The 26,118-nt window shown below is 35.3% G+C and overlaps 4 protein-coding genes across 11 annotated transcripts in view; 3 read left to right on the top strand and 1 right to left on the bottom strand.

The window, feature by feature from the left end:
• The window catches only part of rbck1 (RanBP-type and C3HC4-type zinc finger containing 1), a 15,450-nt gene extending 6,993 nt beyond the window's left edge, over positions 1-8,457 (bottom strand). The window contains exons 1-7 of one of the 3 annotated variants that reach the window (XM_079593354.1): positions 8,349-8,457; positions 2,607-2,659; positions 2,374-2,518; positions 2,188-2,284; positions 1,887-2,085; positions 1,703-1,800; positions 421-594 (exon numbers count right to left, since the gene is read on the bottom strand). In XM_079593354.1, the coding sequence (XP_079449480.1) occupies positions 421-594; positions 1,703-1,800; positions 1,887-2,085; positions 2,188-2,284; positions 2,374-2,518; positions 2,607-2,643 (750 nt within the window). In that variant the 5' untranslated portion in view covers positions 2,644-2,659; positions 8,349-8,457. Of the gene's footprint in view, positions 1-420; positions 595-1,702; positions 1,801-1,886; positions 2,086-2,187; positions 2,285-2,373; positions 2,519-2,606; positions 2,660-4,122; positions 4,266-8,348 lie in introns of those variants that run through there. The other 2 variants (XM_079593353.1, XM_079593352.1) reach the window with 2 other exon arrangements.
• rpp14 (ribonuclease P/MRP 14 subunit) lies at positions 4,085-7,979 on the top strand (the record flags this gene model as incomplete). 3 transcript variants are annotated; one of them, XM_079593440.1, is made up of 8 exons in its annotated part: positions 4,085-4,299; positions 4,656-4,771; positions 5,223-5,333; positions 5,443-5,527; positions 5,945-6,021; positions 6,298-6,376; positions 6,690-6,762; positions 6,885-7,979. In XM_079593440.1, the coding sequence occupies 7 exons, from the start codon at positions 4,237-4,239 to the stop codon at positions 6,759-6,761; spliced, it is 603 nt and encodes a 200-aa protein (XP_079449566.1). In that variant the 3' UTR covers position 6,762; positions 6,885-7,979. The 3 variants fall into 3 exon arrangements, with proteins under 3 accessions (XP_079449566.1, XP_079449565.1, XP_079449567.1); XM_079593439.1 differs by having other exon boundaries at positions 4,237-4,299; positions 6,690-7,936; XM_079593441.1 differs by lacking the exon at positions 4,085-4,299 and adding an exon at positions 4,460-4,588 and having other exon boundaries at positions 6,690-7,936.
• On the top strand, positions 6,836-7,297 carry LOC306988222 (hydroxyacyl-thioester dehydratase type 2, mitochondrial-like; the record flags this gene model as incomplete). Its single annotated transcript, XM_079593025.1, has 1 exon — positions 6,836-7,297. The coding sequence occupies one exon, from the start codon at positions 6,836-6,838 to the stop codon at positions 7,295-7,297; it is 462 nt and encodes a 153-aa protein (XP_079449151.1).
• pxk (PX domain containing serine/threonine kinase) lies at positions 7,937-26,118 on the top strand. 4 transcript variants are annotated; one of them, XM_079593339.1, is made up of 19 exons: positions 7,937-8,671; positions 10,134-10,184; positions 10,275-10,322; positions 10,460-10,646; positions 10,733-10,810; positions 11,680-11,753; positions 12,043-12,117; positions 16,714-16,818; positions 16,923-17,024; positions 17,615-17,776; positions 17,996-18,113; positions 19,716-19,794; positions 20,282-20,330; positions 21,373-21,450; positions 21,683-21,769; positions 21,879-21,942; positions 22,955-23,011; positions 23,513-23,540; positions 24,543-26,118. In XM_079593339.1, exons 1-18 carry the CDS (start codon positions 8,558-8,560, stop codon positions 23,527-23,529), a joined length of 1,545 nt encoding a protein of 514 aa, XP_079449465.1. In that variant the 5' UTR covers positions 7,937-8,557; the 3' UTR covers positions 23,530-23,540; positions 24,543-26,118. The 4 variants fall into 4 exon arrangements, with proteins under 4 accessions (XP_079449465.1, XP_079449463.1, XP_079449466.1 ...); XM_079593340.1 differs by having other exon boundaries at positions 8,353-8,671; positions 22,958-23,011; positions 24,543-25,315; XM_079593337.1 differs by lacking the exon at positions 23,513-23,540 and having other exon boundaries at positions 7,957-8,671.

The following is a 26,118-nucleotide window of genomic DNA, read 5'->3' as shown; positions in this document are numbered from 1 at the left end:
AAAAAGATACAATAGCAATCCTCTTTTTGATTATTTTATTTTTTATTCAGGACTGTATAAAATTAAATTGCTTCAATTTGCTTCATTAGTTTGCTTTAATGAATAAAACAGTCTTTTTTATCATTTAGTCAACAACAAAATGAAAAATGCTTTTTGTGATGCAAAGTAAACAGAAAATAATCCACTTAAACACTTTCAAACCAGTGAATTACACAACATTGTTTGGAAAGGAAAAGAGTTTGAAAACTCTCTAAATGTTCCTTGTTTTCACTTTCCATTGATCCATTGATCTCTGTCTACTGTAAAGCTTTGTAGATGCAGGCATCTTAGGTACTTTCAGAGTTTGTTCCCCAGATGTAAACCTGGTGTATTTGGAGTGGTTTTGCCTGTAGTCCAGTATGTTGTGTCCTCTCATCTAACCTGCTCGTACTGCAGACTGGCGAGTTCCTCCTGCTGGAGTCTCCTGGTTTCTGTCTGGTCCGGCTGGTACAGGTCCGGCACTGTATAGTTCTCAGGTCTCGCTGTGCTGCACATCTCGCACCCCGGACGTGTGGGTCTATTCAGGAATGTGCACCCGGGACATGACCAACCAACCTATAAAACCAAACACAATGATTATAATTACGAGATGCATCGGAAGCTAGAGCAACAGAATGATAGGGTCATGTAATGATAGGTAGAGCGACATAATGATAGATAGACAGAATGGTAGAGCAACAAAACGATAGAGCGACAGATTGATAAGAGTAAAAAAAAAGATTGATTGTGCGATGGATGGATAGAGAGTGACAGAATGACAGACAGACAGACAGACAGACAGACAGACAGACAGACAGATAGATAGATAGATAGACAGATAGATAGATAGATAGATAGATAGATAGATAGATAGATAGATAGATAGATAGATAGATAGATAGATAGATAGATAGATAGATAGATAGATGGAGCGACAGAAAGATAGATAGATAGATAGATAGATAGATAGATAGATAGATAGATAGATAGATAGATAGATAGATGGATGGAGCGACAGAAAGATAGATAGATAGATAGATAGATAGATAGATAGATAGATAGATAGATAGATAGATAGATAGATAGATAGATAGATAGATAGATAGATAGATAGATAGATAGATAGATAGATAGATAGATGGACAGACAGACAGACGGACGAACGGACGGACGGATGGACGGATGGATGGATGGAGCGACAGAATGATAGATAGATAGATAGATCGATAGATAGATAGATAGATAGATAGATAGATAGATAGATAGATAGATAGACAGATAGATAGATAGACAGATAGATAGATAGATAGATAGATAGATAGATAGATAGATAGATAGACAGATAGATAGATAGACAGATAGATAGATAGATAGATAGATAGATAGATAGATAGATAGATAGATAGATAGATAGATAGATAGATAGATAGATGGAGCGACAGAAAGATAGATAGATAGATAGATAGATAGATAGATAGATAGATAGATAGATAGATAGATAGATAGATAGATAGATAGATAGATAGATAGATAGATAGATAGATGGATGGATGGAGCGACAGAATGATAGATAGATAGATAGATAGATAGATAGATAGATAGATAGATAGATAGATAGATAGATAGATAGATAGATAGATAGATAGATAGTGACAGACAGACAGATGGATGGATGGATAGATACCTGAGGTTTAGGAGGTAGAGGAGGAGGAGGAAGATCGACTCCTCTGGCGAGCAGCTCTGGTGAGCGTTGAGGTCGGGGGCCGATGTTCTCTATTATATCTATTAAGAAAGACATGCGGTTCAGTAAACTTATGTTTCATATACAAGCTGTTTATTTTTTATTTTTTTAAATATAGTCTCGATACCATCAATCCGTCTGTCCTGTTTCTCTTTTCTCTCTTGTTCGCGGCTCAGTTGGGCAGTCTGTGCTGAACGGATGAAGAGGAAGGCCGAATCGTCATGGTTACGGACTCCATAATTATACAGGGTGTCTTTGTCCTGGGCGAGACGCTTCCCGATCACCCAGCGCTGGAGGGCCGGGTGGAAGCCGTAGTCATGATTGATCTGGAACACAAACATATCTATACATTTAGCATATCTATTATTTTGGGTTTGGGTTTCAAAGAAGAGTTTTCCTTCTCACGGTCCATCACTAACACTCTTCACCTTCTCTTTGAGCTCTGAGACGGTCATGTAGACTGGAACCAGCACTGTTATTGGGATGTGAGCGTCTGATACGGCATCCGCCACTCCTACTCTCAGTCTGTCGCCACACAAAGCCAAACACAACCATGGTTACGTATGCTCAGCGACAAGTGTTTCTCGTGTGATGGAACCGGTCTGACGGCATACCTGATGCTGTCTTTAGAGTACGCATCTGGGTTTATTTTGACACACACGGGGAGTTTCAGGTCCAGAAGTCGATCCAGGTGTTTAGTGGCTTCATCTTTGTCTCTGGAGTTGATGGCATCACTCAGCAGTTGAGCGGCGTCCTCCGCTGCCATGGTAACATAAGGAATGATGCTGTGTCAAAATATGACTTATGATATTTACATTTACTGCATAATATATTTACTAACACTCACCTTCTTCTATATTTCCAGAGGCATCTAGGGCAGCCATGCTTTAATCTTGAAAGCTTGTTAAAAAAAGAAGAAATAAGTTTAGGTAACAATTACCGGTATTTTAAATAGTTATTACAATTAAATGCATGTATGAATATTTTTTTTTTTTTTATAATATATGCATATATATATATAATTGTATATGTCCAAAAAAAAAAAAAAATCACACACAATAATATCATGGTTTAGACTTCAGAGAAAACAAATTATTAGATTGTTTTTATTTATTGAACAATAACACAACAGTGGTACTGTTATCTCACAGCGACAAGTACAACTAAAAATTAGCTTACAATCTTTAGTACATATATACATATACTAAAAAAAGTTTTAAATAATTCAAATATTAAAATAAATATACTTATATTTTTAAATAAATTAAATATTTATTTATTAATATAAAAATATATTGTTTTTGTCATATCGTATCATATTATAAAAATCATGTCCAAAAAACTGACAAAAATGGTTTTAATTTAAATAGTTAATATATTTAAATAAATATTTAAACATTTTTAAATAAAATATTAATAAATATTAATCAAATGAATTGTAGATATTGTATTATATTAACAATACATTTTAATTTTAGACTAAAATAGTTTTAAATAGTTAATTTATATAAATATATTTTAATATTTTAAAATAAAAAAAATTGTTTAAATATTAATAAAAACATTTTAAATATATTAAATTATATGAAAATTGTAATACGTTTTAGTTTCAGGCTAAAACAAATTGAATAGTTAATAGTTTTACAAATATTAACAAAATATATACTATACTATAAAATATAAAATATATACTGTATATTATATTACATTAAAATATATATTACAGTATGTCCAAAAAACAAGCAATATTTGTAGATATTGGATCACAAAAAACTACTGTTCTTATACCATGGTATTTTTATATGCTCTGCACTGTAAAAAGTGGTAACCTGCAACTGTTACATTAAAGAGCTATTTCTAACTGATTTAATCGATAACATTTAGGTTTGCTGGTATACATTTATCTTGGTTCAGTGATGTTAAATCATATTTTTGTTAGTTAATTTAGATGTTTCCGTGTGGTACCATATTCATATACCTATTTTATTTAATTACATTATATTACATGCCTATATTCCAGAATACAGTAGTGCTTTTTTTATTGACACTTTGCACCAGTGGAAATTCAGTCCATTAAAGTAGTTAACAATTGGCAATGCATATCCACCATGGTACTTTATTCGTACATGTTCAAAAAACATGGCAGCGCCAAGGTACTATTTGTTAGTGTAATTTATAAATAGAAATAAGTAAATACGAATACAACTCTTTTAGCATGTCTAAGAAATGGCATAAAAAGTGCATTATGTATTTTCTACACTATCTGTAAAAATTGACAACCGTAAACAACCGCAAACATAAAACATGCGCTCGTTCAGCACAACTGCAGCGACAGTAAAACAAATAGACGAAAAAAAACTTACCAACCATAGGACAATTGTAATAAAACACTCTTCGTATCGTTTCTGTGTGCTTTTAACTAGACGCTGTTAATTAAAACCTCCGTGGTATTATCAAAACAGGGGGAATTTAGAGGAATGAAAAGTGAAACGAAGTTGCTTCAGGAAGTTCCAGTCAGCGTTGTGGGAAAGTCTCGAGAGGTTGTGCAACTCCATCAGACACGGAAGACACTCTAGTTCACTGTAGTATTTATGTTGTAAATGTAGGCTATAAAATAAAATAATAATACAATTAATTAAAATAATTATAGTTTTAACGAATAATTGCGAATATAAAAATACAAAGAACTGAAATTAAAGTCCTCGTGAAATCAAAATGAAAGTTTTTTTACTTTTAGTATGAATTTTATCTAACGTTATAAGCTAAACAAAATATTAGTAGCTGAAAAAGCTGAATTGAAATGGGGGAAAAAATAGTCCTAACAAAAAGGTTAGCAGTAAATGTGACTGCTTTCGTTTAAATACTGTTGTAAAAATATCTTCTTCTTTTTTTATAGATTTGTGTTTTCCCCCCAACATTTGTTGACTTTTATCGAGGTGTTCTCGCGAGATTTGACAGCGTGCATGGCGCTCCGCGTGCTGTGAATGAAGGACAAACACAGCCTATAGTTCTGTGAGTTTATCTGTTTTTAGACCTCTAAACAGTTGTTTGATTGCATAATTCAATGTAAATTGTTTTGTTTTTTGCGGTTGGAGGCTCTTTAAATCTGTAGTTTAAGTATTTTTTGGAGTTTGTAGCCAATACAGACCTTGCACGTGACCTGGAAGAAACTGATCTTCCCAATAATGCGTATTACTTTAAAATAATTCACCTTTATAAAGATTATTGTGGCAGTACTATGATACAATGATTGTTTTAGATGGTAATACCATGTTGCATTCTCATATATCTGGTTGTTATTGAATAATTACCGTATTAATTTAGCATGGTTGAATATGCAACTATATTTATATAAACAGACATCTCTGTGACATCTTCTGCCATTGACATACCTTGATTCTTGTAGTAATCAGTACTGAAAATGCATCGATCTTAATGAGTTTATATCTTTTCTTAATTCTAGCACACCATCTGAAAGGATTTCTGTCAAACTACAAGTTATGGAGGAACCCTCAAAGTTTGAGCGATATGTTTACAAAAATGCTTCAGTTTATCATTATATGAAAATATCTCTGTAAGTGTCATGAGACAGGTCAGTTTTGATCTGGTTATTTTTATTGCAGTCTTTAGATGGTGAACATAAAATGGTCGAAACATAACATTTTTCTTTTCGTTATTTTTAGGGTTTTGGCAAATGGAAAAATAAATATTTCTTCTGCAGATTTCAAACAAATGATCATTCGTGGACTTAAAGAACTTTACGGAGAGGTGAGAAATCTGAAATAATATTATTTAGTTTGTTAAATTTTAATACTTTGCTAAAATTCATAATTATTTTCATACAAAATATGCTAAAGGTACAAACCCAACTCCAAGGACAAATATTTTGGATAAGCAGTGAATGCATAATATATTGGGAATTGATCATTTAATTATAAATGATTCCAAATAAATAAAATAACAAAAAATTACTTAAATTCTATAATAAATGCAGTGAATTTTTATTTTCAGATGGAGACTATTTACACCCCGAATAAAATAGTTTAAAGATGTTTTATTTATAATAAAACATAGAACTTATTTTTCTTTGTTGTATAAATATGTGCTGTAGTCAGTAGTCTCTTTTGACATGATCCTGCTTTCTGGCTGTTTCTGATGCATAATCATATTTCTTCTGTATGGCAGATTGGAGCTTCTATTCCATTTGATCTGCTGAAGTTTGATGAGAACCAATTGACCGGCATACTACGAGTGTACAACAGGTAAGTCACGCTCCTAGTACAAATCTCGAACATTTAGGCCAAATTGTTTAAGCATGGTTTAATTGAAGTGCAGAGCTGTTTATAAACTTAGGGTATGCCTCTGGGCTTGAGTTTGGGACCGTTTAAATTACGATTTATTTATTTTTTGTTGGAATAAGTATCTGAAACACAGAACAAACAGTTTTTTTCTGAAATGAATAAACACTTATGGATTTGTTCCACCCATTTTGTGTATCTAATGATGATCATTCTTATGCTGTTGTTTCTTAATCTCAGTGGCCTGGTAAAATTGTGGAGTGCATTAACGTTACTGGGATCATATCAAAATGAGGCATGTGCATTCAGAGTCACACAGGTAAGTTTTTCCCAGTATTACGTCTGAAGCTGATTCAACATTTACTTAAGCCCTGAATCTGCATTCTTTTAATTCACACTGGATTTCAGTAAAGAGCTTGTTGGTCAATTGTATCTGCCAGGAATGACTCGACATAATTTTAATGTGGCTATTGGCAGTCTGTCAGCCAAACTGTGTGTACTTTGCAATTTGCGTCAGAAAGGCGGCGGCTGTTTATCTCGTTTTAGATACTGAAACCCATTTAACTTCTAATCCATGTCATAGACATCTGTTTTGAATGCAACTCTAATGTTCTTTTTATTTATCATTGCAGGTGTCGCCATTTTTGTTAGCACTGTCTGGGAATAGCCGTGAGCTGCAGTTTGAAAACCAGTTGACATTGTGAGGTGGGCCTACCAAAAAAATACCTTGAAAAAAAAAATGACGTTCTTTCTTAGAAGAAGTATTTTCAACAGAAATATGTACCATATTGTCAACTCCGCACTGACAGTTCCTGCATCCCTCACAGTGGGGCACAGGTCGCTTTACATCGGTGAACGGGCCTCGCTTAGCAAAACATTCAGCGCCAGAGACGTCGCACTTTTTGCTGAGCTGACAGGGGACACAAATCCTCTCCACCTCGACCCAGAGTACGCCAAAACGACCTCTTTTGAGACCCCCATTGTGCACGGAGTGCTGATTAACGGTCTGATCTCAGCAGTTATTGGGACAAAGTTGCCCGGTAAAGGCTGCGTGTTCCTCTACCAGGAAATACGCTTTCCGGCGCCCCTCTACATCGGAGAGGAGGTTGAGGCGGAAGCGGAGGTTAAAAAGATCAAAATGTCCTTTGCTTTTATTTCTGTTTCCTGCGCTGTCAAAGACAAAGTGGTCATGGAGGGAGAAGTCATAGTGATGATGCCGCAGAATGGAGAGCAATTGTGAGGAATGCTGCCGTTCAGTTTTTGTGTTTATGTTCCAAATATGCTGCCAGAAATGAAATGTTCTTTCTTGCTTATTTTTGTTCTTTTGAAATGTGACGCTCACTCAAAGATTTAATATTCATTGCTTTTGTTCTCTGAGGTGCAGTTTAAATAAACTGTATGAGATAATAACTTGTCTTGACTGGTGCGGGTAAAATCTAGCTGTTTCCAACCTCAACAAGGAGATTATTTTCAGATCCTTTCAAATAGTTATTTCTAATAGTAATTTGAAAGTAGTATGGTTAACATAATAGTTTTACAATTACATTAAATTAACCAGCAAATGTCAACTTTTCTTTCAAACTAAATCTCCTGTAATGCATCCACAGTGTAACTTCAGGTTATTCACCACAAGATCTTCAAATAACTATCTTAGTTCTCAATACTTACGTTTTCCCCTTTCTCTCTCTTGTGTTCAATGGAAAACTTGTTTATATTTAATGTGTTCAAAAAGTAACATTTATTTTGTACATTGGGCAAATTGAAGATATATTTTTTTTATAAATAAAACTATATGTAGCATGTTCAAGATGGGAGAAAAAAAAATCAGGATGCTTTGCCAAAAATTTATTAAAATAAACATTGAGAATTCATTCATATTGAGTCACATGTTACTCCGACTGGTCACATGATTATTTTTTGTCAACATTTACCCTCAACGCTAGCCGCTTCGCAAAGATGCAAAGCTTGTGTTACAAACTCCAAGCAAAACTGCATAGCAACAGCCATATAAATGAAGTTTAAAATAGATTATTTGTTACTTTGAAAAGTTTAATTTTATACCGAGATTCACAAGAAACGATATGATTGAATTTAGCCGTGAGCCTTATGTGGTTTCCTGTTTGAGTGCACTAACATGGCGTCACTCACTGTGTCTCTTTCTTTTCAATGTTATTGTCAGAAAAATACAACAGAATATAACTGTAAATAAGTGATTCATTTCTGTATTTTACAAACGGGCAGGCTTAAAAGATCATTTTGGTGAATATAAACAAAAATGCGGCGTCACTCACTTTCACTCGAGAGTGCGCACTAGAGTGGACGAGCTCCTCTCAGCTAGAACATCTACGTCACATTTTACTGGCAGTTTCTGATTCGTTTCTCCCACGTTGTCACAAGCACAGTCAGAGTGAACCGTCAAGTCCTTTTACCGACAGAGGCGGGCTCTCGGTTAAACCGAACCCTGTCGAACCGGGGCTGTTTGGTGTTGTTTTGATCCGGGATGGCGTTCATGGAGCAGCAGCCGCAGCCGTTGTCCGGGAGGAAGCCGCCGCTGGACGACACCGTGCCGCTGAGCGCCGTGATCGAGGCCAGCCAGAGTTTACAGTCGCACACGGTAAACAGAACCACCCGGAGGGTCTCGGGGTCATTAAAACCTTTCATATCGATTATAAATGCGCATTGAAATGCCAGCAGATCAGATTTAATGGGGCTTCAGCGTCGATTATGACGTTCAACGTTGTTGATTCTCGATTATTTGTCGATAAGGATCAAATTAATCGCATTTAGGATAAAAAATGACTTGTAACGTTAGTTTAATATAAATTTCTATTGTCAGTTCAGACTTGAACACTTAATGTACATTTTATGAAAGGTACAAATTTAGAAAATGTTTTAAAAAAAATCTGAATGAAGAAATAGGAAATGTCTGCTTTATAACAAACCTTTTGATTTTAAACATTGAAAGATGTAACGTTAAGTTAGTAAACTAATATCAACTTTGAATTAATTGATAAAAAATCAAATATGCTAAACATAATGAAGTTTCAAAGAAAAGTGATATAGCTTGTTCATTTTTTTAATAAGATTAAGAGGGTCATTTTTATTTTAAAAAAAATTATTGGGGTTTTGAAGTAAACAATTTACAAGCATTTTCCAAACAGATCCCATCTATGCTGCAGATCTCATGTGACATTTTAAACGGTCTGGCTCTGTAGTTGTGGTTTTACGGGCGGAATTGAAAAAAGGGTCATTTGCATTTGAGCCGCACATAATTTCCTTGTGCTGCGAAACCGAAGCCACAAGACACGAGTATTTCCTTTCTCATCCATTCATCTATTCACTTCTCATGATCCATCATATGAAAGTGCAATCTAGTAATCCACTTTCGGTTCTGAAAACTTTACAACCAGTTAAATGTCTTGTTTTAAAAAAAAGACAATTATTTTAGTTTAGTTGAACTGAAAAAATACAGAATACATTAACAGCTTCACCTAAATCATCAGTTAATATGATTGATTAAATATGTGTATTGCTATTTAGTTTATCTAAACATGGCACAGTGTTGATGATTTGTAGTAATACATGAATTCTGTGGAAAGTGTTGCAGTGCATTCTGGAAACTGAGTACCTTTGCTCTTGTTTTAGTCCTATGGAAACTATCAGGTGACATTTTTAAAGGAGAGTCAAACATTAATGAGTATAAGCATCTGGACCTCACCGTAAACGCCAGGGTCACCGTGAGGTTGTTGCAGGGTTTTTGGAGACTTGGTTACGTTTTTCTTTTCACTTCCTGTTTTGACATTTCCTCACAATTCTTTCATGAAAACCACAAATCTATGACGACATGATTTTGGTCTCTTGAATTCCCAATGTTGTGAAGAAATAACAAAACAAAGATGGACTTGTTTAGGTTGGTTTCTAGTCAGGCTAAACTGGTTTGCTGATGTTAAAGATGATTTGGGGGCTGAAGACCAGCTAAGCCAGTTTTTCAGCAGGGTCTTGCTGTTGTATTTTTTTATTTTAATGTATATTTCCTAGTTTGGATTCAGTCATCATTGGTTTTTCTCTATTAACAGGAGTATATCATTCGTGTCCAAAGGGGCGTTTCCACAGACAACAGTTGGACGGTGAGTTTAGACTATCTATCTATCTATCCATGGCATCTATCATGTTTGTTATGGTCACAATGACTGATGTAGTCTTCATTTTTTTCGCAGGTCATCCGGCGATACAGCGACTTTGACATGCTGAATAATAGTTTACTGGTAAGTGCACTGTTAGAACAAGCCTGTGTTGAAAAAGGATCCTTTCCCCCTAAACGTGTTTGACGTCTGCTGCTTCCAAAGAAATACTCTTTCATCAGTGAAAGAGTAAGTATGAGTCAACCTCTCTGTGTTCATAGATTTCCGGGCTAAACCTGCCACTTCCCCCTAAGAAGCTGATAGGAAACATGGACCGAGAGTTTATAGCCGAGCGTCAGAAGGGTCTTCAGGCCTATCTGAACCACATCACGCGTCACCATGTCCTCTCCAGCTGTGAGCTGGTCAAAAAGTTTCTTGACACTAACACTTACTCTGCAAACTACACAGGTAATACAACCAGGGTGTATTTTAAGACTAGATGGGATTTTATGCATCAAATTTATTCTAAAACTCCCCCGTTTCTTATTTTTCAGAAATAGCCTTACAGCAGGTGTCCATGTTCTTCAGATCCGATCCAAAATGGGAGGTTATTGAGCCGTTAAAAGACATTGGTGAGTAAAGCTGTACAGCTGTTCGGTTAAATGCTGACCATTTCCGTCCAATTTTGTTTTATACTATATTAACGTAATATTTAATAAATTGTTTATTAATTACAATTTGAGTTGCTTTTATATTGACCATGAAAGATCAACGTCGTCAGCCTTGAGGTGCATCACAACTATAAAAGTTAATGATTCAAGTTTTATTGATTTGTTTCTCATGATGACGCGCTGTTTATATTCGCATCCCAGCGTCAGGCCCAGCAAATCACGTTGACACATTGATAGTTCCTGACAACTTGATGGATTTCAGAGGCTCATGGGACGTTTTTTATCTTCTTAAAACAGTTACATAGCCGAGACACATTTGAGAAGAAACTTACTGTTTGGTTTCTATCAGAGGGAGATTCATTAATAAAGTGTTAACAATTAGTCATTAGAACATGCTCGGGTCATTTAACTGCAAAATGAAAAGGAAAGAAAATTTAGTTAATTTGGAAATTTCATGAAAATTTTGTTTTGTTTTCTGCAAATTGTCATTATCGTAATGCAATAAATCTCATTGTCATTACTGTAATGCAAAAAAAAAAAATGGTTTCATTTAAAAAATACATTTGTAAAGTGTAGTTGTTAAATTAATGCTTGTTTGTTACTGTATTACGGTCCTGACTGAGAATGGATTTTTTTTAATGTTACGGCAATGAAAATTAAAAAATTTAATTTGTTATGAAACAATTGTCACAATGCAAAAATTGCAATGGTATTACTAAATTTTTATATGATTTAAAAAACTTTTTTTTTTTAAATTTTGGGGTGAGATTTCTATTTATTGATATCAATATTTATATTTATTCAATCACTTAATGTCTGTCTTTTTATAGGCTGGCGGTTGAGAAAGAGGTACTTCTTGGTCAAAGACAAAGATCAACCCAAAGAGAAACAAGTATTAAGTTGGGTAAGTTTCATCTTGACCCATACAAACACAATCAAAAACTTTTTTTTGTTATATTCTTGCTCTGTTGATCCAGTTCTTTGACCCTCAACTAGTTTAATTCCCATTATTATGTAACCCTGATGCAGTACATCTTGTTTGTTGTACTCAACACCACTTTGTTTGGCTGCACAAAGAACTTAACTAACTTACTAATCCCTCTTGACGTATTTGTTTTCATTCTCTTCTATAATTAGCCAGAGCATTGTGTGACCCTTGCACTCACCGTAATACGTTTCTTTACCAATTGCAGGTCGATTTGGGTCCAGATAAGTTCCTGTCCGACAAAGATCTCCAGTCTGCAATGAAGCTGCTTCCAACATTTTCTGTAAGTTTTTAAAATTGGGTTGTGGGATTACCGGCGTTGATATATTGTTGCGCAATTGTTGTGAGAGTGTTGTTATGGTGTTGCTAGGAAGTTCTGGTGGTTTTTAGGGCCTAAAATAAATTTACGACTATTCAGATTGAAAATCAATTTAGTATAAATTAGGGCCGGGACTCGATTAAAAAAATTAATCTAATTAATTAGAGGCTTTGTAATTAATTAATCGAAATTAATCGCATTTTAATCGCATATAAATATTTGACCTGAGAACAGTGAGAAGTAATTTTTTTTCACATGGATTTTTAGTATACCATTGAATAATGACTGAATACATAAGCTTAAGCAACAAAATATTGTTTATTTTTGTTTAACCAAGTCCAGCAGACCAGTGCTATTTTTGCCATTAAGTGTAACGTTAGCAATAGCCGTTCCGAATTCCTTGTTGCACAGCTTGCACACAACCATGCTCTTATAGGTTGTAAATAGTTTTTTCTTTGACACTGGTGGCTCATCCGATTTTGGTGTGTTATCCTCCTCGTCCGTCTCTCCCCCAATTTCACACAATAGATGTAAATAGAACGTTTTTTAAAGCTAGGTAGCAACTGCTCACGCTGTTTAGTCCTGGATGCGCGCGCGACCGACCGACAGCGCAGGCAGTTGCTAGGCGATAAGTTGAGCTTCCAATCAAATAAAAGTAAACGCCTGGCATTGGCCAATCCACTGTTTTACCCGTTTACGGACACAGGATTGGATGTACACAACCATGAAGAAAACAAAGTAACAGTAGACGGAAACGGTTTAATTTGAAACCAGGAAATTCTACTTTAGAAGTACATTTTCACAAAAAAACGGGACAATTCGTGTCCCGGGAAAGAATATACATTTTCCGGGACTGTCGCTCAAAAAAGAGAACAATCCCTGGAAAACCGGGACGGGTGGCAACGCTAGAAGTTATCGTTTAAATACTGTCTATGGAAGTTGTGAACGCTAGTTGGTGCTCCAGTATAATCGGTACGCCTAAACTCATCCAGTGAGAAACGTTCCGCGGTGCAAAAATAAATGCGATTAAAATTGCGTTAAAAAGTTTAACGCGTTATTTTTTGTGTAATTAATTAATCTTAATTAACGCGTTAAAGTCCCGGCCCTAGTATAAATATAATATTTTTTTTTTTTTTTTATCCATCAAAACATTGTTGCAGTGTGATGATCTTTTAGTAATTAATTGACAATAGATGTTATTTTATATAGACCGTTACACAATATTTCCCTGCAATTATCGTAATGCAAAACAAATAGGAATATAATTAATTTCACTTTTGTTTGTATTTAATTGCATAGCTGTTAAGGAGAGCCGACACACTGTAGGGAATGAACTAAAAGAGCCTGTCTTTGTGTACAGACCTGAATGTTTGGATGTTTTGTGTGCGAACACTGTCATGTGCTCTCGTTTTTTCTGCTTCCTCAAGTTCAGCAGCCGTACAGCCAGATTAAACCGATCACTGCAAGCCCATCTTTACAAAAGACTCCATTAAAGTCATGTGTAGACACCCGAACACAGTTCCATTTTCTTTTTAGTACATCGTTGTTGTGTAAACGAACCCTTATCTTTTATTTGTTTCCAGTTAGTAATTTAAGTGCTTTAACTTAAAGGGCATATTGCAGGTTTTTTTTTTTTTCAGAATTAATATATAACCTTGTATGAAAATACCATATGAAGAGTAAATGCATGATTAAAAATTGTTTTGCCAGACATAAGGGCACAAATTTAGTAGAAAACGTGACAGTTTCCTTGACCGTGTTGAAAAAGCGCTTTTTTTTCACCACCGCGTCATATTACGTCAGAATGGGGAGTCGTTTGCCGGGCGAACAGTAGGCTGGTATTATGTTGAAGCGGTCGTGATTCAGTGTGTTTTCGGTGGTTATTGTATTTCAATTAATAATTATCGTGATAAATGACTGTGAATTATGGCCTGTCAGAACATCGAGTCCACAGGTTTCCGAACAAGAAAAAGGATGGTGCTTTCTTCCGTGTTTTGTGCAGGGTAAGAGATGGGACTTCGCTTCTGCGTCTGCTTTGAAAAACGCGGTAGTGTGTAGCGTTCACTATAGACTGCATGATTATAATCCCGGCGATATGATGAGTTAACGTTACGTTATATGATGACGGCGATATGTGCACACTGTCCCGGCTCCTTCATCGGGTCGCCCGGTCCGCCGTCAGCATGTGGGTCGGCCACCGGTGGGAAACATGACGGTCACGGATCCGTCAGAGATCACTTATTGTACATTTGTTTTACAAAATGTGCCTTGTCTTAATTTATTTCTTTAACGTATCCTCCATAAACTTGTAATGTCTTGCAAGTCTGCAGCCGACACTTATTATTATTATAATATAATACAATGTTCATTTTCAATCTGTACTCCGAATTTTAATGTTTGTGTTGGCTGTTTCTACATATAAAAATTTTATACAGTAAGAAAGTTGTGATTGTGATTATTTTTTTATTCATTATCACCAAGTGGGGCCATTCAAAACCTTTAAAATGTCCCTCTTTCTCTGGAAACTGTCTCCTAATGGCTGACATACACGTGCAGGTAAGGGTCTAAATACTAGCTTTGCTATTGCCTGACACATAATTACAATATTGTGATCTGAGCATAGTGTTATACATATCGTCGGCTAACGTGAATACATCTATAAGCTAACACTGTTCTCTCATCGAGACCCGACTCCTGCCCTGTTCTCCTTACACCACAGCTCAATGCGTCTCCTCTGACCGTTGTTTTGTCTAATCCTGACCTGTCTACTCTCTTGGCTTCATATGAGGCTCATAATTATATGGCTGAGGTCCGTCATACGAGTAAACATTTAGGCTACAATTTCCACAGCGTCCGAACTGTCATTGCGATCCATTGCTTTCCTATTGTTTACTTTGACCGCGCTCCCCCATGCTACGTCACTTCCGGTTTGGCGGTTTTCAAATGCGGAAGTAAAATTTTCTCACAAAAACGACTCCAGAAGCCTAAATAGCGTTTTATAAGTATATGTTTATATTTAAATCTAGTTCCTACATTATTGTTCTATACATTGGCGCACTGGGTACTCTAACCTGCAATATGCCCTTTAAGCTTTTTTCAGTTAGTTTCCAAGGCAAAATTTCGACGTTTTTCACTTAATATTTATAAGACTTCCGTTCATCTTCGAAACACAAATGAAGATGTTTTTTTTTTCTGTGCCTCCATTGAAAGTCTATTCACCCAAAACTCTGACGGTTCAAACCGTTTATAAAGAGGTCCTAAAAGAAATCCATATGAATGGAGCAGTTTAATCCAAGTCATCTGAACAGACACTTTATATGATGCTTTATATGATGAACAGATTTAATTTAAGCTTTTATTGACATATAAACATTGATTAACGCTCATACATATAGAGCACATCAGATATGGAAAACGGAAACTCAAACGTACTTGCGTGCCTTGCAAGAACGAACCTCATTGGTTCTCAAGCTTGACCTTCTGTTTACATATAAGTGCTCTATGTATGTTCGCTGACCAATGTTTGCATGTGAATAAAAGCCTAAATTAAGTCTGTTTATCAATCCACAGTTTCAGTTTTGGGTGAATAGACTTTCAATGGAGATAAAAAATCTTGTTTTTTTTTAAACAACTTCATTTGTGTTCCGAAGATGAACTAAACTCGTATGGGTTTGGAACGACGTGCGAGTGAATAATTGATAACCGAATTTTCATTTTTGAGTGAACTATCCCTTTAATGGTTACTTCAAGGCAAACCGTCAGTCAGATGGAGGTGGACGTCTCATCATGATGTCTGCATTCCAGATGAGCAGATTAAAGCAATCCAACTGAGAAACACGGTAATGAGGAATGCATGACAAGGTCATTTCTGGCCACGAGGCTCATGGGAAAACATGCAGGAAATCTGAATTCTAGCGTCCAGAATATCATAGCAATCGTTGTAGAAAAAGTCTTCTCTTCTTTGCAAACAATCTCAAGAAGTTCCTGATGCCAAAGATCCGACTTTGTTGGTCCGGTCAACAAAGCTGCGATGCCAGCTGTATATCTAACAATCTCACTCTTACAACCAGTTTAACCAATCAACGCTCATTGGGTTATCTTCATTTTTATGAAGCCAACCTCCTTTTGTCTGCCACAATTAATTCCTTATCTTTCTGGCTTCTCTTTAATAGTGGCATTCCACCAATTGGTCTATTTATTTTTATCATCAAGAGAATATATTAAAAAACCGTATATCAAGAAAGTTTACATAACATGTACATCAAAAAGAACAACTTAATAGTGTGGGTCATAGTGACCTGATGGCAAAGTGAGGCCTAATGTTTCTTCTTTCATACAGTTTCCAGGCTTTTCTACAAACAAATTGAATATGTCTAATAAAAATATACTATATATTACCTAGCAACCAACAGAACACCTTTTGCCAACCGAATAGCAACACCCTGATAACTCATCCTATAATTGTGTCAGTGACTTTTGCATGGACAAAAACACTCAAAGAACAAGTTTACTTAGAAGTGTTTATATGTTTCTGACTTTTGTGGGGTTTTTTGTCCGTAGCATTCAAACATCTCCGCCGTCAGTTTCGCCACTAGCAGTGAATCGTCTGCACTAGTTATTAGAGTTTTCAGTGAGAAAGGAACGCTTAGGGATCACATTTGCAAGGTTTGTTTTCTTCTTGACTTGTCAAAAAAAAAAAAATCTGATTATAACTTTTAACATATTTCAATATCTTTTTAATTCTTCCTTGAATTTTGCCGGTCCTCCAGGTGAAGCCCAAAGAACCCTTTCTTAAGAAGTACTGCAATCCCAAAAAGATCCAGGGTTTGGAGCTGCAGCAAATCCGAACATACGGAAGACAGATCCTCGAGGTCGGTTACGACATGTTCAAAGATATTTTTTAGTTTTTGAAAGAAATGAATACTTTTATTCATCAAGGACAATTTAAATAGTTCAAAAGTGACAGTAAAGGCCATTTAAAATGTCACAGAATATTTCTAATGTTTTGTTTTTTACTTTCTATTTATTAAAGAATATCTTTCCACAAAAATATGAAGTAGCACAACTGTTTTCAACATTGATAATAATCAGAAATGGTTTTTTTTTTTAGCAGAAAATCAGCATATTAGAATGATTTCTGAAGGAATAATCACAGGAATGAATTACATTTTACAATATTCCAATAGAAAACAGTTCTTTTAAATTGTAATATTCCACAATATTACTGTTTTTACTGTATTTTTTATCAAATAAATGCAGCCTTGTTGAGCAGAAGAGACTTCTTTCAAAAACAATATTACCAACCCCAAACATTTGATTGATAGTATATCATTCGAGTTTGCTAACTATTATTTTACGTCAAACTTTAACATTGTTTTTTCAATGCAGTATTTCCAAAAGTAAATATTTCTATATATGTTTTATTCCAGGCACTAAAATTTCTATATATGTTTTATTCCAGGCACTAAAATTTCTCCATGACAAGGGTTTTCCGTACGGGCATCTTCATGCATCCAATGTCCTGATCGAGGAGAACACGTGTAAATTGTTGGATATTGAGAATTCATTATTGGGACTGCCATCATATTACAGACCCTATGTAACACAGTTCAGGAAAATTAATGTAAGATACCTTTATCATTATTATACTAAAATTATAAAATAATCTATTATAAAATTGCTAAATATTTATTTTAAATCTTATTAATAATGTTAATATTTAACTTTTTATTAAATAATTGCTAAATATCATTATTTAACTCATTCATTATTTTATATATTAATATTAATACGGTAATTAAACTGCTTGATGTTGAAAAGCTGATGTTTTTCCTTTTATCAGACAACAGAAAGCATAGACATCTACTCATTTGGACACTTGCTTTATGAAATGACGTATGGCCGCCCACCTGATGCCGTGCCTGTAGATCAGTATCCTCCGGCCCAGATCCCATCTGTAGGTCAGTATGATCTTCTGTTCAGCTTTATGAATGTTCTCTGGAGTATGACCAATCAGCCCACATGTAGTCAGCAGAATTGACCGTTCGCAAAACCCCGCCCTCGACCGGTTCTCGTCCAATCCTAGCTCAGCAACTGTAACTAAGGAGAAGGACCTCCGTCAAACATTGCGATTTCAGCAAGATAGTGAAACGATGCGCCTATGGCAGTGAGGTCTGCACGGGCTTAAAACTTGCTGTATTTTATGATTGCTTGCAACAATAATAAAAAAATAGGCTACATGTACAAACACCGTTTCACTACGGCACTGCGGCCCCTCATCAGTCAGCAAACAAGAGAGAAAAAGCACGGACTTACTAATTACGAAACTTTGATGTGGTTGAACAGGAACACAGTCACAAATTCATCTGGAACTCAAACATTAAACTTCAAAACAAAGTTCGCGGAGTTGCACAACTATTTACACAAATATATCCTTCTCAGTAGGCTACGAGTTATGAATGAAGAGAACAGCACAGAGAGTTGATGGTTTCAGCGCGTCCTCTGATTGCAGTGTTGTGACTGAAATAGCGCGCGCGGCGGCGGGAGCACATGCGCAAAACAGTTTTGTAAAATTATAGGCTATATGATCAAATAAAAATGATTGATATATAATTTTACAAAACTGTTTTTTGCATGTGCTCCCGTGCGCTATTCTGTCTATACTTTCTGTCGTGCTCTGGAGGATATGTCTGCTGCATTACTCCAAAACCAATCACTTAATGTATGGAGCTCAACCCAGCCATGTGTCTGGTTCTCAATTGTTTGACGGGCGTAGTAACAATAACTAAGGGGCGTGGCTTTTGCGAACGGTCAATTGTTTTTATTTAAAGTACCCCTAGGCTATTATGCTTTTCATTGAGTGTGAAATATAGCTGTTTGTGAATGGAAAAGGTCTGCAAAGATTCAAAGATCAAAGTGCACAATAAATAAATTATTATCTCCCAAAAGAAAGAACCTAATCTGGACACGTTGCATGCACTTTACAAGAATGAGGACTCTAGCTCAAATTAATACAGTAAAACCAACACCATCGTTACTGTTCGTATTCAGATCCAGAGCTGAAATTCATATATGGTAATGGTCTTTTGGTTTCCGACGCGTGTTGTGAGCAGTAGACCAATCACAACAGACTGGGCCATCTGACCAATCAGCAGACTACTCCAAGACAAAATTAGGAACCTTCAAAATAGCATAATAGGGGCAGTTTAAACTAGACTCTCATTGTAAACTGAAAGCACAAATTAAAGTAGCCATTCGTATTAGCCGAAAGTATTTCATATATGTGCAAGCAAGCAGGCACATAGTAGCACTGATCAGATTACTGTCTGAATGTGTGGAGAGCATGGATGTTGTATGTATAATAGGCTAAGTCAGTCAGTAAATTAGTTGTAGTTAATTTAATAAGTTGAACTTGCCATTTCAAGCTACAAAACATTAGCCGTTGTACAGTTTTATGCAATAGTTAACCACCTACAGCAGGAATCCCAAAGTGTGTTCGTAAAACGTTTGTAGTTAATGGTTTTAAGTAATACGTTACCTTTTTGTTTTCCATTTTCCCACAGTCTCAGTACTTCAGTCCATCCTGTCCACAGAAGCTTGCAAAACGGGAATGCCAACCGTTTCCCAACTACTACAAACACCGTGAGTTGCGATATTCAGGCCTGCTTGTGCTCAGAATATATTTTCGTTTATCTTTACATTTTTATACATAACATTTTTATTGTTTTTATAATATTATATAATTTAAATTATATTTTGAATAAAACTGTTGGCATAATTGTCATGAGTTAATGTTTATTGCTTAATATTGTTTTATTTTGTGTAATATCATTAAAATAATGTCAAATTACAATGGTGCAAAAAATTGATTTTGTGATTTCATTTTCTTTATACAACATACTATTTATTTATTTTCTGTTGATTTTTTTGGCTAAAATATGACCCGGACTTGTTCTTGACGAGTTTTGTGAGATTCATCCTATCATGAGTACAAAACATTAAGTCTTCATTTTATAACTATGTCACAATATTGTGAATCTAAAGCATGTGAAAGTCAAGTAGTAATTGTGAATTTTGACATTGTTTAAAACTGATTGAAGCACAAACGGTTTGACTCTCGTTCTAACAGGTTATTCAATGACGTGCTGCTGTTTAACTCGGAGAAACCCCAGTTTAAGGTAAACAAAGCAAACTGAAGTAAAAAATAAACGTATTTTTTAACCCTTGTGCATCAATTTAAAAAAAGTTACACATAGGTCCATAGTGGAGAAAAATGTCCATGTCAAAAAACGGTCATAAAAATGTTAAGCATAGGAGCACACACCTAAGTTTTGTCTCATTTTAAAGAAGACCCTTGGCAGATTATTGCTGTAAAAGTAAATAAAAATTGTAAAAAGTAAAACAAAGAAAAAGTTATATAGGTTTAAGTTTATTAAAATGATTTATGAACATTATTTTATATAAAATGTATATTTAATGAAACATGTTGAGCTCTAAAACGGCTAGAAAATCAAAGGCATAAATCTAAACAAGCTGTGTTCCAAATTTGAGGTTGATATCTCAAAAAATTAGCTTTCAGTTTGTTTGGGCGCAGTAACAGATTTTCCCCGTTGGATGCCAGCAAAACTCCACTGGGACACAGTGATTGGATTTGTTATTTGCAGTAGAGTTTTTCTCTTAAATATTACAAACACTTTTTTTTTTTTTATTATACGCATACAAACCACACTCTGACATCCATACCAACACACCCACACAATTATCGTTGCATGATTTATCCAATTTGCTCTATAATATGCCAAAGCAGAAAACAGGAATAAAGCGAGTAATTGCTTTATAGGCCAAACCTGAGAAAATGGCACCATCTGGTAAAAATGTTTTTTACAAATTAAAAAATGTAAGCCTTGCCAACAGAATGAAAGCCCCATAACAAAGATTGCATAATTTTATAGTTACATAGCCCTGGGATTAAAAATTGCTGTTTTAATGGGTTTCAATGCAGACATTATTGTCCAAAAGGTGCTGAGAGGAAGTATTTTGTGTACCTAGTGCAGATTAGATTATTTTTAAAGGAAATGGGGGTGAAATAGTAAAATTCCAATAAAAATAAACACCTGTGCCAAATTTGCTGGCAAAGTGATTTAAAAAAAAATAAAAATGTCCATAAGGATGCACAAGGGTTTTACAACACTTTTTTTTCTCTCTCTTTCCAAACTCCAGATCAGCTCCAAATTAAAAGAGGCTCTGAAATCGTCTAAAGAATGCTTAGAGAGGCGTCTAGTGGAGGAACAGAGGACGGTTAGTGCATTGCTTTGTTCACTTTTGGTCTCTTGTGCAGCAAATGTTCGGCTTGCTTCAGGAATGTTACGCCACAGTGTCGCAAACGCAAATCTTGTCATTTCAATCTAGAAAAGTTGAATAAAATGTAATACTGTCCTCATTTTCACCAACCCTGATATCTGACACAACAGGGAAATCCTTTCAACTTTTCTTCGAAAGTTTATGTAACCGAAACCTTGTGTGTTTTCAGATCCACCAGCACAAGCGGTTGACGCGAGCGCAGTCGCACCATGGCTCAGAGGAGGAGAAGCGCAAGAGGAAGATGTTGGCCAGAAAGGTACATGAGTTTAAACACTTTACCATAATTAGGATTCACACTTAACATCCACACTGTGATATCCTGAACGTAATGGTTCTTAAAACCAAAACGCCTATTTTGGTTCCAGAAATCAAGACAGTCGACTTATGAAAATGAGGAGGATCTCTCTGTCAAATACAATAACAACTCTGGTAGGTTTCAGTTATTATCAAACTTTCCTTTATTAATAAACAACTATAATTTAATTTTAAAATGTACGTTTTCAGCATTCAGGGTTCCAGAAGTATTTTTTTCCATAGGTATTTTGGGAAAGTCTTCAGGGTCAGTCCATCTCAAATGGACCAGTAGAGGTTGCTTGAGCATTTTAAATGTTCTTCTATTTGTGGTTAAACCAATTCAAATAAAAGTAAAATATAAATACAATTCTGTAGCTAGTCTCAAGTAAAAAAAACTGGTGTTTTTTTTGTTTTGTTTAGTTTTTTTGCAAAAACAATATATAGACGTAAAAAAATAAAATTTAAAAATGGTCAAGCAGTCACATTTACAATTTCTGGACCACTTGAGATGGATTTACTCTTCAGTAAGAAGTAATAAACCATGAACCAAACCAACCTGCACCAAGATAAATCACAATATTATAAACTTTAGTCGTCTTCAAATACTTTTTTGTTTTGAATAAAAGACTGTATACTTAATGTCTAACTCGCCCAGTAATTAAACAGTTTTTTAAATAATTAAGTGCACATGACACTCACTCACAAGAAAAAAAAGTACGAATTACAAGATATAAACTCACTCAATGAATTTTTCTCGCAATTCTAACTTTTTTCCCTTGCAATTCTGACTTTTTTTCTCGCAATTGCGAGTTTATATCTCACAATTCTGACTTTTTCCTTGAAACTACGAATTTGAGAAATTGAGAAAAAAGTCAGTATTGCGAGATACAATTACACAATTACCTTTTTTATTTTTTTATTCAGTGGCGGAAAAAAGCTTCCATAGACTTGTGACTTTTATTAAATCAAATACCGTTGCTAACAACCTTGGCGAGGTTTATCATTATTAAATCTGATTTTGAATGGCTTTTATTAACTACCAGTACCCTTCTGTTGAACTTAATTACTACCTGATCCAAGATACAGCTGTCAATGTATAAATCTACAGTAAAGAACACAGTAAAAAATATTTTTAATGGTCTTCTAGCAGGTTCTGGGGCGAGTTCACCTCCAACCTGCCCGTCCTCACCTACTCCTCTACCAGGTACGTCCCTTTTATAACTCTGTTCATCCTCCATCATTATGTAAACTTCATCAGAAGAGTTTGTTTTTCCTGGTTTGTGCATTTATCCAAACATTCCTCTACAGTATGTCCAATCAAAACAATCAAAGTTTTCCCAATAAATCAAAAGTAATTCTGAATTTATACATTTGTTGCATGATGTGGTAAAATGTTTTCAATTGTAACTCACAGGCGCATTAACATCTCCCGTTTTTCTATCAAATTGAGATAAATTATGACCTAATCTCCCTAGTTTCCATGATCAATCGCCAAATTCCTCATGAAATCGGTTGCAATCTCCATTCATCTTACCAAATCATAATCATCCGATGTGTCATCTCGTTCTGATATGATCAGTAATTTGTGTGTGCCTCTCTCTCTCTGTCTCTCTCTCTGTCTCTCTCTATCTCTCTCTCTGTCTCTGTCTCTCTCTCTCTCTCTCTCTCTCTCTCTCTCTCTCTCACATGCTGTCTTCAAAACTAGAGCATGCGCCATTTTGAACGTGTGTGGGGTAAAGTAATTCAATAATAATAATCATCTATTTCCACTATAAAGTTGCAGCTCACCCTCCCTCAGTAGTACATTCCGATTCACCACAGCAAAACTGCTACTCATTAATATTAAATGAGGCCTGTTCAGCAAGTTTCCAGCCTACTGAGAAGGGTTAATGCAACTTTAAAAGTTCACAATCTGCAATTGTCTATTTAGGCACAAAATTGGGCTTTTCTGAGGGTAAATTCTCTTTCTAACAACAAGCACTTTTTGTGGATTGTGAGGTTTTTTCTTATATATGCAATTTTTATATTATACTAGTTTTTAAGATACAATTTTTTTAGATGATCTTTTGAATAAAGAATTAAAAAAATTGTGGTCTTAAAGCAACTGCAACTGAGCCCAACCTTGCATCTTGCTTATTGGTTCAGAAGGCATGAGTCATGCTGTCAGTCACTTATTTCCAAGAAGGTGATTGGTCAGTAAATGATCACAGTATTGACAAATCAGCATTAAGTTATTTAAAGTCAACATGAAATGGACATTTTCTTTCTAATCCTCATATTTGCAAGTATTACATAATTAATAATTATATTTAAAATTATATTGTCATCACAATATATTGTATACTATATTTTCTTTACTACATAAACTTTTAGGCTTTATTTTTGTGTGAACTATACCTTTAATGTTTTTTTTATTAATATGTAAATATATATTTTTTTAATGAAATAACACTCTAAGTAGGAAACTAGAACTGTCGATGTCTAAATGAGTAAGTCATTGGCTGTGTCCGAAAAACTGATAAATGCTGCCTTCGGAGGACGCATTCCAAGTCAACCGATAATTTTTTTTTATATTACTTTCATGTTGACTTTAAATGTTGCCTTTTGTGGTAAGTGTATCATTCTGAATGGCTGTTGTACCTTATTTGCTTCCTGCTTACATACCGCAGACGATTCTGAGTATGTATCTTACTTAAAAACGGCCGATCTTGATGGACTGTTTTCTGATTCCACAGGAGCACCTCCAGCACCTCCTCTTCCTCCCCCCGCTGCTCCTCCTCCTCCTCCTCCCCCTCCTCCTGGGAGTGAACCCGTCCCTCCGTCCCTCTCACCTCCCGGTGGCAACGGCGTGGGCCGGGGTGCCCTCCTCAGCTCCATCCAATCCTTCAACAAAGGCAAACTGAAAAAATCAGATACTGTCAACCACAGCGGCCCACGTTTGTGAAAAAACAAAAAAAACACTCATTTTTGTTTTAGTGCAATTCATCCACTTTCATCAATTCATCAAAAGTTTTTTAGCAACTTGCGTTTAACAGTGAAGAGTGACTGTTTGTATCTGAACTTCTTCAATGTTTGTTTTATTCACATTAAATTCCAATGGAGCCCTGCATCTTTTTAAGCTGCTCAGTGTAACCTAAACAATTCTGCTTGGACCAGCTGTCATATAAAAAAAAAAATGGACATGCGCACTCATTCGGGCGAAAAAATTGACCACCTACATTTTAAAGTACTGACTTCTGAAGACACAAGTTGGTGGAGAATGCGGGCAGCACATTTACTTTGAATGGAAATGTAATTGGACCAATTTTACTATTGGTTCATAAAATGAGTGATGTTTGATTCTGATATTTTAATTCCAGTTTGTTTATGGTTCATTTTGGAGGGTTTGGAATGATGTTTTTTAAGCATTTGCCACATTTACCATTGTGCCTACAAAAGCTGAGAGCGTTCTTTGTTCTCTTTGTTTTTTTTCCTGCGGAAATATTGAGCTACATTGTTCTAATTTTCTTTCAGAAGAAAGTAATATTCGTATTCCTGTTCTGCAAGATCACAATCAACATGTTGCACAAATAGCAGCATTTAAACGATACGTTTATCATTTATGCCCCCTTAACGACACCGTCGCTGTACCAGAAAAACAATGGCTTTGATTTACCCACTGACATGATTATATAATGGCCATTGTTATGTCACTTACGCCATCTACTCCTATTGGTTGTCTGATCTGGTGGTAAATGGAAGAGATTTCTTGTCTTGCACACAATGAGGGAGAAAGTAACTTCTATAAATCATGTTCATCACAGGATCCTCTTGAAAACCAGATTGATGTGTAATCTAGAACGATGTACAATACGATGCGCAATATTTAATCTTTTGCTCTTGTAACAGTGAACTCATTTGTACATAGATTCATACAGACACTGAAACCATTATAGCTAAATATCGTAATACATATTCCTAGCTTTGTTATTACCGTGGGGGAAAGAATTTAAAAATGTTTTCATTTTCGCTACAGCACTTTACCACTGAATATTTAGCAGTGGTCTTGAGAAGAAATGTTCTAAAGTTTACAAAGAGATTTATGTATGTCCAAGAACAGAAGAGGAATCAATGTGGTAATGAAGACATTTGCCACTGATATTTGCCTCTGTACAGTTGCCACAAATGTTGTTAAAAGCACTGGAGGTGAACTTCCTCAAATTGCTGAAAAAAATTGTTTTCCCTGTTGTAAAAAAATTGTATTGGCAATATTTTAAAAAAATGGTCTTGTGCTTTTAGTTGTGAACATTGAAGTAAAGACAATGGAACAGA

This window comes from Phoxinus phoxinus, assembly GCF_949152265.1.
Source record: "Phoxinus phoxinus genome assembly, chromosome: 20".
NCBI classification, from domain to species: Eukaryota; Metazoa; Chordata; class Actinopteri; order Cypriniformes; family Leuciscidae; genus Phoxinus; species Phoxinus phoxinus.
Note: the sequence above shows the minus strand (reverse complement) of the source record. Positions and strands in the feature narration are given on the sequence as shown.